The sequence below is a fragment of the Physeter macrocephalus genome, chromosome 14 (assembly GCF_002837175.3).
Source record: "Physeter macrocephalus isolate SW-GA chromosome 14, ASM283717v5, whole genome shotgun sequence".
Lineage (NCBI taxonomy): Eukaryota > Metazoa > Chordata > Mammalia > Artiodactyla > Physeteridae > Physeter > Physeter macrocephalus.
In genome coordinates this window covers 32982443-32999943 of record NC_041227.1, presented here as the reverse complement: position 1 = coordinate 32999943, position 17501 = coordinate 32982443, and the positions used below count along the sequence as shown (strand labels likewise).

General features: G+C 36.5%; 1 protein-coding gene across 6 annotated transcripts in view; it reads right to left on the bottom strand.

The window, feature by feature from the left end:
- Positions 1-17501, bottom strand: part of PLCB1 (phospholipase C beta 1) — a 705446-nt gene that overhangs the window by 558063 nt on the left and 129882 nt on the right. The window contains exon 2 of one of the 6 annotated variants that reach the window (XM_055090385.1): positions 15653-15707. The exons of the other annotated variants lie outside the window; for them this stretch is intronic. Within the exon in view, the coding sequence (XP_054946360.1) occupies positions 15653-15703 (51 nt within the window). The 5' untranslated portion in view covers positions 15704-15707. The remainder of the gene's footprint in view (positions 1-15652; positions 15708-17501) is intronic. 6 annotated transcript variants of the gene reach the window in all.

Below are 17501 nucleotides of genomic sequence, written 5' to 3'. Positions count from 1 at the left end.
TGGCCGCTGAGCCTGCGCGTCCGGAGCCTGTGCTCCGCAACGGGAGAGGCCACAGCAAAGGGAGGCCCGCATACCACAAAAAAAAAAAAAACAAATATTCAAGATCTCTAACATACAATAGGCACTATATAACTATTTGTTCAGTAATTAACAATTAATTAACAAACAGGGAAATGGATAAAGAACATACACATATAATTCACATGGAAGGAAATGCACAGGATTCATACATGAGATTCTGTGGGTGCTCCTCCTGACCCCCATCTTCCAGCTCCTGAGTGTTGTCTGCTAACAGCTCATAGTTACCCTTTCTGAAAATTGCCTTCATCTAACTTGGAGCTGACTCACCTGGAGCCTACAGATCTATCCTGGGGTCAACCATGGCCAATCACTGACTCTTATGGGTGGAACTGGGCCAGGTAACAAGAGAAAGTAGAAAAATTATGTATGATAATTCCATGGACTAGAAGGAAATCATCTAAATAATTTTTGTCAGAATATCAAATAATATGGAGATGTGGTAATTATATACTATGCAGGTCATAAAAGTATTTATAGGCTAAGTTAATGGCATTGATATAAACTTGGCACTTAGATGGCAGCCTAAGAAAACACACTTTATTATCTTATGCTATCCCTCTCAGATCCATTCTAAAATCACCAGTGGACTATAATATGCAGGAAATAATAGATTAGCCATAGAACAACATCAACAATATTCAACATCAAACTTCTGTTACACATTCTGCTACACAGAAGGGAAATTGAAGGAAAACGCCAAGGGCTATCTTGCATGCTTCCACCTTCAGAAATAAACATAACATGATTGCAAGTAATCCTTGCAGGATCTTAGGAAACCACCCCCCCACATGGTGGGTACAAGTGAGGAGGCTGCAAGTAGCTGCCCCAGTGGAGAGGCACTGGCCTTATGAACCAGCTATCCAAGAAAAGTTTTGATCATCTTCCTGACCCGGAGTATATTTCGATGATGCAGCAGGTAGAAGAAGGTCATGTCTGGTCACATTGTATACCTGATAAGGAGGCCAGGCCAGGAAGAAAGTTAAATAGAGAAAACCACCAGGTCCTTCAAGTAGCTAGGTCACTGAACTAGCAATATAAATATATTAATATAACACTCAGAAAAGGATTCCTTTAAAATTTTTCTTTTACTATAGATACATGAAAGGATACAAGAATCCAACCATCATTATTTCATGGTTATGGGCAAATGTCAGGTCTACATATAGATGACTCTTTGTTCAAAGACGAATAAATATTAAAAAGAATAAAAAAGTTTTAAAAGCTTGAGCCCTAAAGATACTGCACTATATATAAATAAAACAAAGAGGAGGAACATATATTTGGAGAAATATTAATAGAGCAAAACAAGTGAGGAATCTGTTTTATAGGATCAATAAAATTACTTGAAATAAGAAGCATATGAACAATGAGAGGATAGGGCCAGAGGATGAGATAAAACAGGAGCTAAGAGACAGGCAGAAATAAAACAAGAGCTGAATAGCCAAAGAAGACAACATCAAGAAAGGAAAATACCGTAACAAAATTAAAGTCTTTATTAGAAATAGGGCACATAAGAAAAATCGAGTCACTGGTGCAGAAACAAACCTTTTAAACTCTCACAGTATGGGAAGGAAAAAAAAAAAGATAAAAGCAATGAGGAATACATATGAAAAATACACCCAAGTAGTGCAAACTGATACTCCAGAGGCTAAGGCCAGACAGACCAAGAAGTAAGAATTAAGGACAAGGCAGAAGGAAACATCTCCAAATCTGTCCATCTAAAATAATTCCCAAGATTCTAGGCAAAAGTTATGAAACATTATCAATGGCAACACATATTATAATGACTTGATTTTTTTTTAATATTTCAAGGGGAGAGAAAGAGTCCTTAGAGCTTTCAGGAAGATAAAAACAGCATCAATCTCTTACAAAGAAATAAAAATCAGGATGCCTGCACCTCTCCTATCACGTATCAGAAGATAAGGGAAGAAGGTCAACAGAGTTTTGAAGGGAAATAGCTGTAATGAAGGATTCTATACAATCATCCAAGTATTTGGGTAAAGTCAATAGACTGATATTTTGATATGCATGAGAACATCAAGCTTAATATATATGAAATCTTTCTCTAAAGTATCACTAAAATATATATTCTAGTCAACCAAGATACAAATAAAAATTAAAGCTTCAGAATGGGGGAGTCCTGATTAAAAGAAGAAAAAACTAGCAGTAGAATCAAGTACCATAAAGCCTGTTAATAAATCTAATTGCTTACTCTTTCAGCCTCTCATTAAATGAACATTTATTTTTTTTAAACACAATGTTGTGTTTAATTTCTGCTGTACAGCAAAGTGACTCAGTTATACATATATATATATATATTCCTTTTCATATTCTTTTCCACTATGGTTTATCATAAGATATTGAATATAGTTCCCTGTGCTATACAGTATGACCTTGTTTTTTATCCATCTTATATATAATAGTTTACATCTGCTAATCCCAAACTCCCAATCCTACTCTTCCCCACCCCCCTTTGACAACCACAGTCTGTTCTTTATATCTGTGAGTCTGTTTTTGTTTCATAGATAAGTTCATTTCTGTCGTATTTTAGATTCCACATATAAGTGATATTACATGGTATTTGTCTTTCTCTTTCTGACTTACTTCACTTAGTATGATAATCTCTAGGTCCATCCGTGTTGCTGCAGATGGCATTATTTCTAAATAAACATTTATTGATTACTTACTAAATGTGAATAAAAACTTGTAAATATGGTAACAAAACAAATTTCCAAGAATATAAATACTTAATGAAACAGAAGACTAACTTGAAACTGGGAAATTATTTGAACATAATTAAAGACATATTATAATATTTTTATCATACAAAGAACTTTCATAATTTAAGTAGGGAAAGAGATAAATGTCATACGCAGGAAATTTAAACTAGATGCTCAAATTACCAAGAAAATTTTTTAAAGGTTCAATAGTGTTCACTGGCATTGACATATATACACTACCAAATGTAAAACAGATAGCTAGTGGGAAGCAGCTGCATAGCACAGGGAGATCAGCTCCGTGCTTTGTGATCACCTAGAGGGGTGGGATAGGGAAGGTGGGAGGGAGACGCAAGAGGGAGGGGATATGGGGATATATGTATTGTTATACAGCAGCAACTAACACAACAATGTAAAGCAATTATACACCAATAAAGATGTTAAAAAAAAAACAATGATAAGAGACCACTTGTTAACTCTCAAATCTTAAAAATTATACTAGTTAGTAGTGGGAAATGCTTGGTGCAATAAGTACTCTTAGACATAACTATGGGAGTGTAAGTTTGTATCACCTTTTTGAAATTCTTAATAACTTTAAAATGTTCATTGTATTTCTAAGTTAAGGATTTTGCCACGAAAAGATTTATAAACACTGATGACTTCAGAAAAAATCTAAATATTCAAAAGTATGACTTCAGTTAAATATATGATACATATATAGAATGTAATACTGTGTGGCCATTAAAAAGAATGCAGTGAAGGTCATTAAATTTGGGGGAGGTGTTGAACAGTAAGCTGTCACAAAAATCAAAAACAGCATATTTTAACATACAGTGTAATTCTGTTTTACAATATTGAATGCATTAAAGTAATGAAAGGAAATGTGCCAAAAGCTAAAGGTGAGATTATCTTTAGGTGGTGAGTTTATGGGAGATAATTATATTTTTCTTTATACTTTTATGTATGGCAGCAAATATTGCCAGCTGTTTCCCAATATTCAGTCTTCCTTCTCTTCCTGTAGTAATAGGACCACTAATTTTACTGAGCACATGACTATCTGAAATTAAGACTAAAATTTTCAGTTTCTGCTGTGTGACTAAGCATAGACTAATGGAATTTAAATGGAAGTGATGTATAAGGCTTCTAGGAATGTCCAGAATATTCTTTTCTCTTTTCTGCTTCTTGCTGAAAGGTGACTGTGAAGGCTGGAGTGGAAGCAGCCATATTAGACCTTAAGACAAAAGCAATGTTTGAGGAGGCGAGCATAATAACATGGAAGGAGTCCAGGTCCTCGACATGACGGGGCACCACATCAGCTCTTGACTGCTTATCTCAGAGTAATATGGGACAGAAATAAACTCTAATCATAAGACACTTGAATATCTGTTACAGTAGCTAGACGTTTTCCAAAATTTCTACAATGATACCTTATTAATTTTATGGGGGAAAAAAGCAGTATTAAAAGAAAGAGAAGTGGAGGTTTAATTGAAAGCAATTTGTTTGACCTAATTGGGAAGTACATAGTCAAAAAAATAAAACAAACTATTGGGTTGGCCAAAAAGTTCTTTCAGGTTTTGTACGTTACGGAAAAACCCGAACAAACTTTTTGGCCAACCCAATATAACCATTTTGATTGACTATTTTCCCTTATTTTGCTCGTTTCTCTTTTAAACAAGTAGATTTGAGGTAATAAAATCTACTTATATCCTGCCTCCATATTGCTGCTGTCATTTTCTTTGCTGCATATAGCACAAAGTGAAGATTATTTCATGTTTAACCAGATATCTGAACAAACAGTTGACTTAAAACAGCTTCCTGCCGTTTTAAGGAAGGAACAGAGAATATGGGTTATATGCCTTCATTGCCTCCCAATGCGAACTTAAAACATCAGATGACTAAAAGCTGAGAGCCAAAGAGTTCTCTTACCCAATACGGCCAGCTGACCTAACCTAGGTCTAATAGCATGGGTATACATAACCTTGTCCCCAGATGAGGCAATAAAAGCCAAGATTAGGATCATAAGGGGAGAAAGCACGATTTACACACTTTGGATTGCTTCTATTTCATCTTTCTCCTCTTCCCCTTTTTACCATAAACTAAAACCAGTAGGAAGGACAACATAAATGCTGGATGTACCACTGATCCCCATAGTAGGTATTACCCACACTGCCAGAGAAACTGTACTACACAAAAATGGTACATTCTAATAGGAGATCATGGTGACTGTATTACATGCAAACCAATGTATATAACAGTTACAAGGTATTAAATATGAAATGATAGCTTGAGCATTTGAACACTTGAATTTTTCAAATGTTTTTTAAAGGTTCCAGGTCAGATTTTCCCATGAGAGTTTATCCAAAGTTTTCTTTTAATGAAAATAATAAGTAGATGCAAAACATACTAGGAATACACAACAATAAAGTGAAAAATATCAAGCATTTGAATTTCTGAATTACTAAATAGACAGAATTTAGAATACTGCCTGTTATTGTAATATATATGCAGTATCTTCCACAACTAGAATGTTAAAGGATAAAAGGAAGGGAGACTTCTAAATGGAAATATGTATTTGTTGAATGATAAGCATAGCAGTTATTATTTGTTAATTTAAAATAAAAATTAGGAAAAAAGTAAAAGGCAATAATTAAAAACAACCATATGAAGACAATAACACTAGGCAACATCTTCATCCAAATTCTACCTACACTGCTGAGAATTTTTTTTAGGCCAAAGACACAAAGTCAATTTGGAAATGAATTAAGGAGATAAAGAAGGGTTACCTAATTGAAATCTTTGTGTAGATCTTTGTTTTTTGATGTGTGAAGATTTATAGGTAAAATGAGTCTAAATTTTAAAGGTATCTAATAAACAAATATCCTCACTTCATATGCACTTTTAAAATCCGACCTTTGCTGCTGAATTATTTACTGAATATAGTTCATGGTGTCTACAACACAGTAAAATGATTTTCAAAAATAATTTAATCAAATACATAGCCCAGGAGAAAAAAAGGAAGAAATTGCTCTAAAAAGAGTCCTACATAGAAAACAAACTTATGGTTACAAAAGGGGAAGGGGGGAAAGGGATAAATTAGGAATTTGGGATTAACAAATATACACTAATGTATATAAAATAGATAAACGACAAGGACCTACTTCATAGCACAGAGAACTGTATTCAATATCTTGTAATAACCTATAATGGAAAAGAAGCGGAAAAAGAACATATATGTATGTATGTACATATATATATATATATATACACACACACACACACACACATATATGTATGCATGTGTAACTGAATCACTTTGTTGTACACCCGGAACACTGTAAATCAACTATACTTCAATTAAAAAAAAAGGGTCCTAGGTTTACTCACATGACTTTTTTTTAACATAAATAAAACGTCCCAGTGATTTTAAGTAAAGAATGGCTGCCCAAATATAACCCATTCGCTTCCTAAAGTATATACCTTTTCCTAAACTGGCTGTCCTTGATAAGCCATTCTCTGGATTTCCAACAGGATGCTGCTTTCAGAGCTAAATGTACTTTTTCAAAAGAAACATGTTAACATTGTTTACTCTGATTTTTTATTCAACTTTCAATGCCATCTTACCCCAAAATAAGACTTTTACTTTTAGAAGGGGTTATTAATTTTTTGTGTAGCCGTTCAGAAGGACACCTGAACAAGGAACGTAGACCAGGGAAGAAGTAGCCGCTCAATGGGCCAAGGGTAACAGATGATATTCTCAACTTGGAAGCCTAACCTTCTTGCACATCAGCATTTCCTGATCTTCAGTAGGGAAATGGCTTTATTCAGAAATGTAATGTGTGATCCAAACAAGGAAGTTAATTTGGCTTGCTGTGAGGCCTCTCTGTGGGGAGAACTGCTACCCTGGTACAGGCCCTGGCTAAGCGGTGTTCGGTCTGAAAAAGGAACAAAGAAATTCATCTTTCTTTATAGTTCTCCTTTTATCTGTAATAATTAAATGCCTAGTGTTTAATAACCTAGGTCAAAAGGTAGGGTTTCCAAGTGGAACTTAATACAGAATGTTGGATTTTGAAGAGAAACCAAATTTAATACTTACATTTAAGACATTTGTATTTACATTTGCACAAAAAGTCTTTGTATTTTCTGGAAGGTGATAGAGGTTGAATATGTAAAATCAAGATTTTTTTGCAGTTATCTAATCCAGGTCATTTGATGGCTTACTGATAATAGTATTTCAAATGAAAAAAAAAAATAAATGTAATAACATCATAGTTAAAAACATTAAATAGAAATGGCACAAAATTTAAAGAATCATACTCACTCCATCCAGTTCTTCCACTAGTATCCTTACCACATAACCACTTTTATAATTCTTCATTTTATTGTGAAATATAACACATACAGAAAAATGCATTTAAAATGCACACTTAAAATTTTATCAAATGAATACCTAAATAAATAGAGCACTGCCAGAACCCCAGAGGATCTTTCATTTGCCCTCCTGATCCTTACCCCCCTCACTAAAGATAATCTCCAATCTGCCTTCTATGGTAATTGCCTCAGTGCTTTTCTTTTCACACTAATCACTTCACTTACACCCCTATACTCTATATTTTAGCTTTGCCTACTTTGTCATTTATATAAATGAACTTACATACATTTAATGTTATACATTATGTTCTATATAGCTTTCTTTACTCAGCATTATATTTGAGAGATTCATCATACTGAGTGTAGCTGTACTACCTTTATTTTCATCTCTGTTCTTTTCTGTGAATACACTGTAATTTTTTTTTTGTTTTGATATGGTAAAACATCCATAACATAATATTGACCATTTTAACCATTTTAAGACTACAATTCATTATCATTATCAGCTTCTGTGTCATACATTTAAAGGTCTTTTACATCCAGGTTTCTTCTGAGTGTTAACGGCTTCCCCTATCAAAGATCTCAGCTACACTGGTACTATAACATTGAACATTAATGTCTATGTGAATTTCTGGCAAATCTTGGAAAAATGAAAATTCTGATTCAGAAGGTCTGGGCTGGGGCCTGAGCTTCTGCATTCCTAACACAGTCTCAGATGGTGCCCAAGCTGCAGATCCAAGGACCCACCTGAGTATCATGGATGGTATAAAACAGTCGCAGCAACTTAACAAAGAAATTCAAAGCAAATCAAGTAAAATAATCATTTATTTAAAATAATCCAGATTTAGGATGCTATAATCAAAATACCTTCTCTTTTGTGGGTGGCTCGGTACGATGGCATCCTCATACATAAATGACTCTGTGTATAATTTTCATGTGTGCAAAGGGAATAAACCTCTTGGAGAAAGGCAACATAATGAACGGTGAACTACGCTTCAGTGAGGTCAAGATTGAAGTCAAGGATACAGCAATCCAAATCCTCAATTCCAGTGACATTTTTCATGGAAGGGCTATGGGTGTGTTGTCGTATATGTCGTTTCCTTACTTCCCTGGGCCTGGACACAGGTTAAGAAGACTAAGCCTGTTGCTGGGGACCATTATAAAAAGTGCACCTGAGGCCTGTCCTCAACAAAACCCAGCAACTTTACTTACATCGTGTTTTAACCAATGAAACCAACATGTTCCAGACAAAAGTTCAAATGGAAAACCAGTAGAGTTTATGCTTTAAATACTGTGCAAAATCTCATTTAAGGCCAAAACGTCTCAAGGAGAATGTTCAATAAGAACAAAGACAAATGAGGAAACTCCCATTGTTGCTGCTGCAGATAGAAAATACTCATCAAGCATTTACCAAGTGCTTTCTAAATATTTGCTCACTTAATCCTCATAGCCATGGTATGAGGCAGGTTTCTCAAGCAGTGCTCTTCACAGTGAAGAATACGGAGGAAAACCTAACTCCACCCCGTTATTCTCATACGTGAACAAGATGGATGTTTAGGAAAAAAAATTAATATTATTCAATTAATAGCGTTTGAAAGTAAAACAGAAAGCTATCTCTCCACCTGGAGATATTAACCTGATATAATTCTGCCTTTCAAACCTGAGAGAATTCCTGCAGAAACACATTTTGGAAAGGAAAAGGCCTTCCAATTTTAGGCTTACTTTATTTTAGCTACTTCTTTTTTAAAGTTTTGCTTTCCAATCATTAAAGATGCTGGAGTTTTAAACAATCTTGATAGTGTGTCTTATCTGATTGCTCCCCATTTCCCTTTAGGGTTGTAAATCTCAGAGCAAAGAAGAATAAATCAAGAGGAAATATAAGAATTTCCCAACCACAGGAAAGTCAGGGAGGTGAGTATTCTTTCTTATTCAGCTTCTAAGTGGTAACAACAACAACAAAACTGGGAAAAATACAGGACCCTTGACACTGGCGAGAGCTAAGAGTAAAAAAATAAAAGAGCCTATTGGTTAAATATCCTTCTCAGAAGCTTAGCTCACACAGGAGGCTCTACTCTTCCAGAGAGTTTCCCCACAGGGACAACACACCACCTTCAAAGACCAGAGGAGAAGCTTTCTGGGCTTAGGTCAAAATCCTGTACTGATTTTCAGGTCAAGATGAAGGATGAAAGCTGCCTTGAAGAATACATTTTTAAAAAGAGCAAAAACAGTTAAACACAAAATACAACCAAAACAAACAAACAAGAAATGAAGCTTGACCCAGTGCAGTAGCTCTGGCAGCTAAGAAAATAAGAGAAACTTCTGGGGCAGAGAGTTGTTGTGAGTCACTGTCTGACTTCAAACACTGATCCCTCCCCCAAGCCAATGGTTGAGTCCAAACTTACTAAGAATTCACGTCCATAACCACAAATTGAGAAAAAAAGTTGAATAGGTTTCCTTACAGTTTCCCTTGTCTGAGAAATACAGACATGCCTCTGAGTGAGGAATGTGGGAGAGAATGCTTCTCTCTGAAATAAGGGAGGAATCCATCCAGTGCTTCACAATGAATTGAGAAAGTTACTTCAAGACTGAGGATGTCTCCCTATAGGAAAGGGAGATACCCCTTCTCCCTGATACAGGACATTTACCAAAATGTCAGAAGGGAACAGACCCTAGAGTATTCTAAGAAAGAATGTATACGGCCATCAGTACTCCCTCCAGCCTTCTATCTGAAGAGAAACAGAAAGAACTAAAAACTCTCAGCTCTCAAACCATAGCCTGTGAAGGGAAAGCACTCTGGTCTCAGATAAAGGGAGACAGTCAAGAAGTCAGCAATACTTTATTAGGAAAAAGAACAAAACAAAACAGAATGTTTGAAAAGGGTCATTCAAACAAGATGAAGAAAAAAAGCAGAGCAACTATGCAAAATATCCCAGTCTAGAGGAAAATAAAGAAAAGAATGTTTAAAGCATCTGGGCATAAAAAACAAATAACCCTTTGCAGAGAAAGTTCAGGTTCTCCTTAGACTTTTGTGCGGCAACATCTAGTGCTAGAAGACCATGGAACAATGGCTACAAATGTGATCCAAGAATATCGCATTGAGGTTTAGTATTATTCATGTTTAAGGTAAAAGAGTGACATTGGCAAACATGGAAGACCTCATGATATACAGGCACCTATGAGCCCTTCTGAAATTTATCTTTACATAGACTTTGACCATGAAACAGAGCCAATTTAGAGAGATGATAAACTGTTTAGAAATACAAAGCCATGGTGAATGATGGATGGAGAACACTGATTTCATTGAAATATACTCTTAATACTAATCAAACATGGAAATTATGGTTCTAGGACAATGTGAATTTTTTTGTTTGTTTTTTTAACTTTTTACTTTACATTGGAGTATAGCTGATTAACAATGTTGTGATAGTTTCAGGTGCACAGCAAAGGGACTCAGCCATACATGTACATGTATCCATTCTCCCCCAAACTCCCCTCCTATCCAGGCTGCCACATAACATTGAGCAGAGTTCCCTGTGTGAATGTTTTAATGTAACAATGTAAACATAACACAAGTAACAAATATGGAGACATGGGGCCAGGTGGAAAGGGTGAGACACACTAGGGGTGAATGTTTTCATGCTTCATAGAGAGGCATTCAGTACAAGATCGAAATTTTAAGGCTTCATGTTAAAATAGTACCTTTGGAATGATCCTATTTTTATAAAACAATTTTTAATCCCTTTATCTATATTTTTATCTGCATATATGCTTAGAAATATATTTGGAATGACATTAACCCAATGTTAATCGTTATTTCAGGGTATTAGGATTTCAGGTGATTTTTTTTAACTTGATTTTTGTCCTATTTTCATTATCTGAAATACACATATACATATACACAATACGTGAATATATGTGTGTGTATTACAAAAACAATGTCATGTTTTTAAAAAAAAAAACTGAAAGTAAATACGGAAAGTTGCTAACACTTGTTATTTATCATTTAAAATACGTTTTTATATTGAATGTCCCAATCAGTTTCTCCTGTCCGCACTCATAGCATCTATTAATATATGATTTTTCTCCTGTACTTCTCTTTCTAACACTTTCAACAGTGTTTATATATGGAGACATCCTTACATCTTCTATGTTGTTACCTTTGGAACTATTGGTATCTGAATGTTACAGACCAGAAAACAGCTTTGCCCAAGTACACCTTATACGGAAGAGGTGACATCAGTACCCAGATCCATCTCAAGTCAGTGCCCACAGTATTTACACCATAACATTTTAGGAACAATTTATTTTCTTACTCTATTTTTAAAAATGAATCTATGTAGAAAAGTAATACCTTTGAAGTCTACTGGAAATCAACTTCATGAAATAAATGGAAAATGTTACCACTCCTAAAATCCAATATTTTGAAGGAGGCTTGAAAAATTCTTATATAAGGGAACGCATGGGAGGCAGTTCTTTACCTCGGTTCAGCCAGTGGGCAGTTTGCCTGCTTATAAACATTCTCAGGCTGGATGCTCTGAAGCAGCAAAGAGGTAATTTCACTGATTTAGGGCCTATCTACATTACCACCAAGTTGGTGATTTCTTTTCCACTGTAAAAGTTTAGAAGCAAATAACTGTTGCCAAATGACATATACGTAAAATATAGTCCCATCTTAAAACAAGTCAAATTAACCATCAGAAATGAGTTTAAAAAGCAATTCAATTCACTCTTGCCAATTTCAATTTTTGAGACATTCAGATTTAAGTCCATCAGAGCCAAAAGTAAGTAGTTTTTGGTTAATAATAATGAAATAAAAAGCCAAGTCATAAAATGAGAGATAAATACTATGAAATGATTACATTACCCACCAAATGTCTTTAAATACAAACTTGGTTATTTGCCAGCCTCCCTTGTTAAAATTTAGTTCATCCAACATTAATGATGGTAATTTCTAAAGGGTAGAATTTGAGACAATTTTTCTCACCTGTTTGATAACGTTTATTTTTCCATTTACTGCTAACTCTTTAGCTGGTTTCAGGAACTGTTACATGTTTATTGTCACTGGTTAATTCCTATTTGTCCTTTGAGTTTCAAAATTCTATTGCTGAGTGAATAGTTCCCTTGAAAACAGGGAAATCACACACGCATTGTATCTTCATCACCAGATGTTTGGCATTCAGAGGAAGCATCAATGTAGGTAGCAAAAGGGCTATGTATTAGTTACAGTGTTGTCAATTTCAGCAATTACATTTAATTCATCAGGCACTTTAAGTTGCCACCCCAAATTTGAGACAAGCAAAAGACATTAAACTCCTGGTGTCTGACAGAGATGGTATCAGGACATATTTCTAGCTGGTTCATCACTGTTGACAAGCTCCAACTTTGGAGAAAATAGTAGAAACAATCTGGAAATCAGTTCAGATTTTTGCAATTTGGGTGTACTCAAGGACAGTTAGTACACTTCTTCATCAGGAATTACTGTTGTTTCAGATTTAATAGCACAGGAGAGAGAAAAGTCTTATTAAGACTACTATTGAATAAGAGAACTGGAAACAACTGTAAGCATGGTGGTTGGAATGATTCTGCTGTATTGATTGCCCCTTAAAACCAGAACCATTGATTACTATAATAAAGCCTCTTATTAGCATCTTCCTTTTTCTTCTCTCCTTTGTACCTTAACATGATACTGTTGAACTAACAAAACATAGCATATTACCTGCATTATCTTTAACTGTGCTAATAATATATTAGTCCAATTTTCTAGCTCACACATCCCAAGGCACAAAAGATGTGCTCTCTACACACCTAATAACTCTCCTTCCCAATACTAAAGACAATCTATCCAAATAAATATGTTCTTAGTTAGAGGTTCTTGCCTTCTTTCCTTAGACTCAGTTCTTATAGGGCAAGCATTGGTTGTTTCTCAAATCACTGAGCTCATTTTGATTTGCTCCAAAGACCATCTTGATCAAGAACTTTAAAGAATGAAACTGTAGGTCATCAGGCACCTGAGTGATATTCTGCATGATACCAAAAAAAGTTTGAAAGGATGAAACCAATGCACATATCAAACTGTTCTTAGTCATTATTCCTTAGAAATCCTTCCCTATCCACCTCCTCCCTCTTTCTTCAGAGCCTATGTAGGAGGAATGGGCTGCTTGATAAATGCAGACTAATTATATAACTTCACTTCTTCTTTTACAAGATGTTATACCATGGTTACCTCATTTTGTCCCTGTTATGTAATTGGGTTGTAGGATGCTTAAGCCCATACACCTACATTAATATTAAGTTTATTTCTGTCCTTCGATTCCAAGACATTCAAGCTCTAATTTTACACTTTTAAGGACAACTTTATCTTTGAATACAAGACACTCTGCCTTGCCTCTTTTCTCTATTAATCAGACAATTTATAAGTCAAACTCTCTTATGCCCCAGCTATTTTATATGCTATACTTCTTAGATAATCTTATGCAGAAATTTCTCTGCCTTAGATCAAAAGAGAGTCAGAAAGTAATAACAATGTAGGGAACAAAGAATAACCACAGGTTTAAAGCAGTAAATATTGTTTTCCTTAAAATAAATTTAATCTGATTTTCAGGTTTTAATTAATTTTAGAATATGGTTAATTCTCTCAAGGGTGACAATGAAACAGTGGGATTTTGTGATTATACTGGGGAGGGATGTAGCAAAAACTTCATGAAAGCTCAAGTTATATGAGTCAGATGGCCAGAAATTTCAATCATACAACCTGCTATTGAATGCCTTAATGGTTAATATTATACAATCAACAAAAAATGATGAGGAGATTAGACCAAACCCCAGGGGGAAAAATGGAAGGAAGCCAGAATCATCCCCATCTCTCTCTTTCTCTTTTTTTTTTTTTCTGACATTTCTTCTAGGAAAACCAAAGCTTCAAGGGGAATGATTCCTACCACTTTCAATGAAACTTATTGTAAAGAAAAATTTTTAAATAGCAAACAAAACACAATGGTAGGACAAGTAACACACGGCCATGGTTAAAGAATGTTCAGTATTTTCATCTTGAGTTTAGGTAAAACAATGCATTCTACTGTGTGGCACAGGGGTTGGTGTCTGCTGTGGATAATTTCTTCCATATTTGCATAGGGATGTTTTGCGATATCAGCAGAAGGGGTACAAGATGTGATTGAGGCCAATTACATAACAGCAGCTCTATAATTTTTAAATGCTGTTATATGACTGAGGCATTTCATCCAAAGACAGATGACTTATTCCAAACATTACTGAGAGAAAGAAACAAGAATCTTCCACCAATTTTCACCTTCAAAAAGTAGAAGAGCAAAAGTTGGATTTTAGGGGCTTCCCTGGTGGCGCAGTGGTTGCGCGTCCGCCTGCCGATGCAGGGGGACCGGGTTCGCGCCCCGGTCTGGGAGGATCCCGCGTGCCGCGGAGCAGCTGGGCCCGTGAGCCATGGCCGCTGGGCCTGCGCGTCCGGAGCCTGTGCTCCGCAATGGGGGAGGTCCGCATACCAAAAAAAAAAAAAAAAAAAAGTTGGATTTTAATCACAGACACCAAGATTAGCACACACCAGAGGGCAAATTCAAAGAAAAAGAATTTTAAAGTCTTAATAATTCTCATCACTAGATTTTCTTTGCCAAATTCCATCTTATTTTTCCCCAGATTAATCAATCTCTTGCTTGATCAATCAATCAATCTAAACACATATTTTTTCCCTCATTAAATGAAGGTGCACTAATACATGTGAACATCTGTGTCCAAAGTTCCCCCAAACACTAGCCAGTATCAACAGTCTTGGAGATTTTCAAGACCATTTATTACACACCTACCATTACATCATAATCAGCATCAACCTTTATTGGAATTTAAGTCGACTATCATTTTTGCCTTCCCTTGAATGTTTCAGATTCCTAAAAAAATATTTTTGAACAGAAAAAGTATTTAAGAAAGGAAATACAGTGTGTATTTCACCAAGTAAATGGGAGGAAAAAGAAAGACGTGAATAAAAATGCAGTGTGATTAGAAAAGTGATTGTAAGAGGGGATTTGTTTGCAGACACTAGGATTCTGAGTGTGTGAATTTGATTCACAGTGTTTTGCATTTTGCAAAATCCCCATCAGCATTTTATTTCCATTAAGAAAAAATGGTTGTTTTGGTAGATTGTTTACTAATCATTCTGGCCACAACCCTAAAAAGGATTATTTTCAATTTAACCCTACACTAACTCAAAATACACGTAAATTTTATCACCAATGCGGTACCAACAAAAGTGTCATTTTCAACTTGAATCTACAATCGGCCAATCTTAATATACAAGAATTATTACAGCCCAGTAGAATAAAATAAAATTCACTGAATTTTGTTTTTAGAAAAATATCTAGGAGACCTTCAAGATGGCGGAGGAGTAAGACGTGGAGATCACCTTCCTCCCCACAAATACATCAGAAATACATCTACATGTGGAACAACTCCTACAGAACACCTACCGAACACTGGCAGAAGACCTCAGATTTCACAAAAGGCAAGAAACCCTCCATGTACCTGGGTAGGGAAAAAGAAAAAGGAAAAAACAGAGATAGAAGAATAGGGACAGGACCTGCACCTAAGGAAGAAAAGTTTCCACACACTGGTAGAGATGGGGGTTGGGTGGGAGGGAAGCTTTGGAGCCACGGAGGAGAGCACAGCAACAGGAGTGCAGAGGGTAAAGCAGAGAGATTCCTGCAGAGAGGATCGGAGCCAACCAGCACTCACCAGCCTGAGAGGCTTGTCCGCTAACCCGCCGGTGCGGGTGGGGGCTGGGAGCTGAGGCTTGGGCTTCAGAGGTCGGATCCCAAGGAGAGGACTGGGTGGGCTGCGTGAACACAGCCTGAAGGGGGCTAGTGCACCACAGCTAGACGGGAGGGAGTCCAGAAGAAAGTCTGGACCTGCCTAAGAGGCAAGTGACCATTGTTCAGGGTGCGCCAGGAGAGGGGATTCAGAGCACCACCTAAAGGTACTCCAGAGAGAGGTGCAAGCTGCGGCTGTCAGCGCGGATCCCAGAGATGGGCATGAAATGCTAAGGCTGCTGCTGCAGCCACCAAGAAGCCTGTGTGCAAGCACAGGTCATTATCCACCCCTCTCTTACCAGGAGACTGTGCAGCCCACCACTGCCAGGGTCCTGTGATCCAGGGACAACTTCCTCAAGAGAACACATGATGTGCCTCAGGCTATTGCAACCTCACGCTGGCCTCTTCCGCTGCAGGCTCGCCCCACATTCTGTACCCCTCCATCCCCCTGGCCTGAGTGATCCAGAGCCCTTAATCAGCTGCTACTTTAACCCCGTCCTGTCTGAGGAAAGAACAGACTCCCTCAGGTGACCTACATGCAGAGGCGGGTCCAAATCCAAAGCTGAAACCAAGGAGCTGTGCGAACAAAGAAGAGAAAGGGAAATTTCTCCCAGCAGCCTCAGGAGGAGTGGATTAAGTCTCCACAATCAACTTGATGTACCCTGCATCTGTGGAATACCTGAATAGACAACGAATCATCCCAAAATTCAGGAGGCAGACTTTGGGAACAACTGTAGATTTGGGGTTTGTTTTCTGCATCAAATTTGTTTCTGGTTTTATGTTTATCTTAATTTAGTATTGAGAGTTTATTATCAGTGGTAGATTTGTTTATTGATTGCGTTGCTCTCTTCCTTTTTTATATATATAGATATATATATCTTTTTCCTTTTTCTCTTTCTGTGAGTGTGTATGTGTAGGAGTCTTTGTGTGATTTTGTCTGTATACTTTTGCTTTTACCATTTGTCCTAGGGTTCAGTCTGTGGTTTTTTCTATTTTCTTTTTTTTTTTTTTTTTTTGGATAGTTTTTAGCACTTGATATAATTGGTGGATTTGTTTTTTGGTTTTGTGGCTCTCTTCTTTCTTTCTTGCCTTTCTTTTTTCGTTTTAATAATTTTTTTTACTCTTTATTTTATTTTATTTTTCTCTTTCTTTTATCTTTTTTTTCTCCCTTTTCTTCTCAGCTGTGTGGCTGACAGGGTCTTGGTGTTCCGGCTGGATGTCAGGCCTGTGCCTCTGAGGTGGGAGAGCTGAGATCAGGACATTGGTAAAACAGAGATCTCCCAGCTCCATGTAATATCAAATGGTGAAAGCTCTCCCAGATATTGCCATCTCAACACTAAGACCAAGCTACACTCAACAACCAGCAAGATACAGTGCTGGACACCCTATGCCAAACAACTAGCAAGACAGGAACACAACCAGACCCATTAGCAGAGAGGATGCCTAAAATCATAATAAGGTCACAGACACCCCAAAACACACCACAGGACATGGTCCTGCCCACGAGAAA